The 1826-nt window shown below is 47.9% G+C and overlaps 1 protein-coding gene across 1 annotated transcript in view; it reads right to left on the bottom strand.

Moving 5' to 3' along the window:
* Positions 1-513: 513 nt before the first annotated feature.
* LOC142283645 (gastrula zinc finger protein XlCGF66.1-like) overlaps positions 514-1826 on the bottom strand; it is a gene marked incomplete at its 3' end in the record, with an annotated part of 1920 nt that continues 607 nt past the window's right edge. The window contains exons 2-5 of the mRNA XM_075333138.1: positions 1176-1352; positions 970-1093; positions 818-888; positions 514-616 (exon numbers count right to left, since the gene is read on the bottom strand). Coding sequence (XP_075189253.1) covers positions 514-616; positions 818-888; positions 970-1093; positions 1176-1352 — 475 coding nt within the window. The remainder of the gene's footprint in view (positions 617-817; positions 889-969; positions 1094-1175; positions 1353-1826) is intronic.

The raw sequence follows: 1826 nt of genomic DNA, 5'->3' as shown, positions 1-1826 counted from the left end.
CTACAAGCCACGGGCCCATGAAGAGAGACAAACACCTGAGCCCAGGAAGGTTCTGTTCTAGTGTATTTCTACCCCATGTGGTGCTGCCCCCAGTGCTTTGTGTTGGGACATAGCCAGGTCATACCCCCTAAATTCTTTATTTTAAACACACTGGACCCTAATTTTATGGCTCCATGTTCTGTATCTGTCACACACTGACATGAGAGTAATAGGAGATAATGGATTCTTGGTCCCTAAACTGGAGAAACCCCCTCATCAGCCCTGACAGCGGATAATAGGAAAGAGCTGGAGCTCGTCCTCGCTCACATCGGCAGAATTCATGTCCAGCTGTATTTCTCCTCTATAACATAACTGCACATCCCGTGTTATCACCTGCACCGGGATCACAGATTCAGTCACATTTCATGTGTATTTTACATGAAGGGTTAATATACCGCTGGAGAAACTGACACAGCAAAAAGAGGAAAAAAGCAATGTGTGACTTGTGTGCATTATTGGGTGGTCTGTACTCACCGAGGCGGTGATCTGTAGGAATCTCCTCGTTACTCCGCTGATCGCCCCTCACATTTCTCTCTGGAGAATTAATATTGCTCAGATCTTTATCCGGATACAAAAGCTGCAAAACAAAATATTGTAAAAGTCCCCGGGAATAATGGAGATAAGATCCGGACATGTGAGGTCTGTGGTCAGCTGTGATCCTGCCGTCTCCACCGCTCTCATTACACAAGTATAAAACATCTAATACTGGAGGAGAAAACAAGACTGAACACAAGGAGGTCACAGCCGTCTACACCTCATAGGGGAGATCTCCATCTACCTGAGGATCCTGTGGAGGAGGAGGAGGAGGAGCGGGACATCTCTCTGGGGTCATCCTCATACTGGAGAGACCTGCAGGAGACACAGACAGGACGGACATCATTATTACATACAGATAATTATAGGCCGGGTGTATTCAGTCCTGTCTATTACCTGGTGATGTGCGGGGCTGGGGCTCCTCCATCATCACCTCCTTGTACCGCTCCTTGTGTCCTTCTAGATACTCCCACTCCTCCATGGAGAAATAGACGCTGACGTCCTGACACCTTATAGGAACCTGACAACACAAGAACACCGACATCACCCAGAATCCTCCAGTGCCGTCCTGTATAATGTCCCAGCATTCCCAGCAGTGTCACCTCTCCAGTCAGCAGCTCAAGCATCTTGATGGCAAGTTCCAGGATCTTCTGGTCATTGATGTCCTCATGTATCCGGGGGTGAGGTGGAGGCCCCGGGATTGGGCTCAGGGTTCCTCCCCGTCCTTCAGACACAGGGGCTTGACAGCGATCACTAGAGGTCTTCACTACTGTGTAATCCTGAGTGTGGAGACATTAATAATATCACTACAGACATTTCCAGAGTCCATCACCTCCCCGGTCATATCCTCTGTTATTCCCATAGATAATGATGTAATGTGGTGACATCAGAGCCTCTCACCTCCCCGCTCATATCCTCTGTTATTTCCATAGATAATGATGTAATGTGATGACATCAGAGCCTCTCACCTCCCCGGTCATATCCTCTGTTATTCCCATGGATAATGATGTAATGTGATGACATCAGAACCTCTCACCTCCCCGGTCATATCCTCTGTTATCCCCATAGAAAATTATGTAATGTGACGACATCAGAGCCTCTCACCTCCCCGGTCATATCCTCTGTAATTCCCCTAGATAATGATGTAATGTGATGACATCAGAGCCTCTCACCTCCCCGGTCATATCCTCTGTTATCCCCATAGATAATGATGTAATGTGATGACATCAGAGCCTCTCACCTCCCCGGTCACA

This window comes from Anomaloglossus baeobatrachus, unplaced genomic scaffold (assembly GCF_048569485.1).
Source record: "Anomaloglossus baeobatrachus isolate aAnoBae1 unplaced genomic scaffold, aAnoBae1.hap1 Scaffold_5445, whole genome shotgun sequence".
NCBI classification, from domain to species: Eukaryota; Metazoa; Chordata; class Amphibia; order Anura; family Aromobatidae; genus Anomaloglossus; species Anomaloglossus baeobatrachus.
The sequence above is the reverse complement of the archived record's forward strand: the minus strand, read 5'-3'. Positions and strand labels throughout refer to the sequence as shown.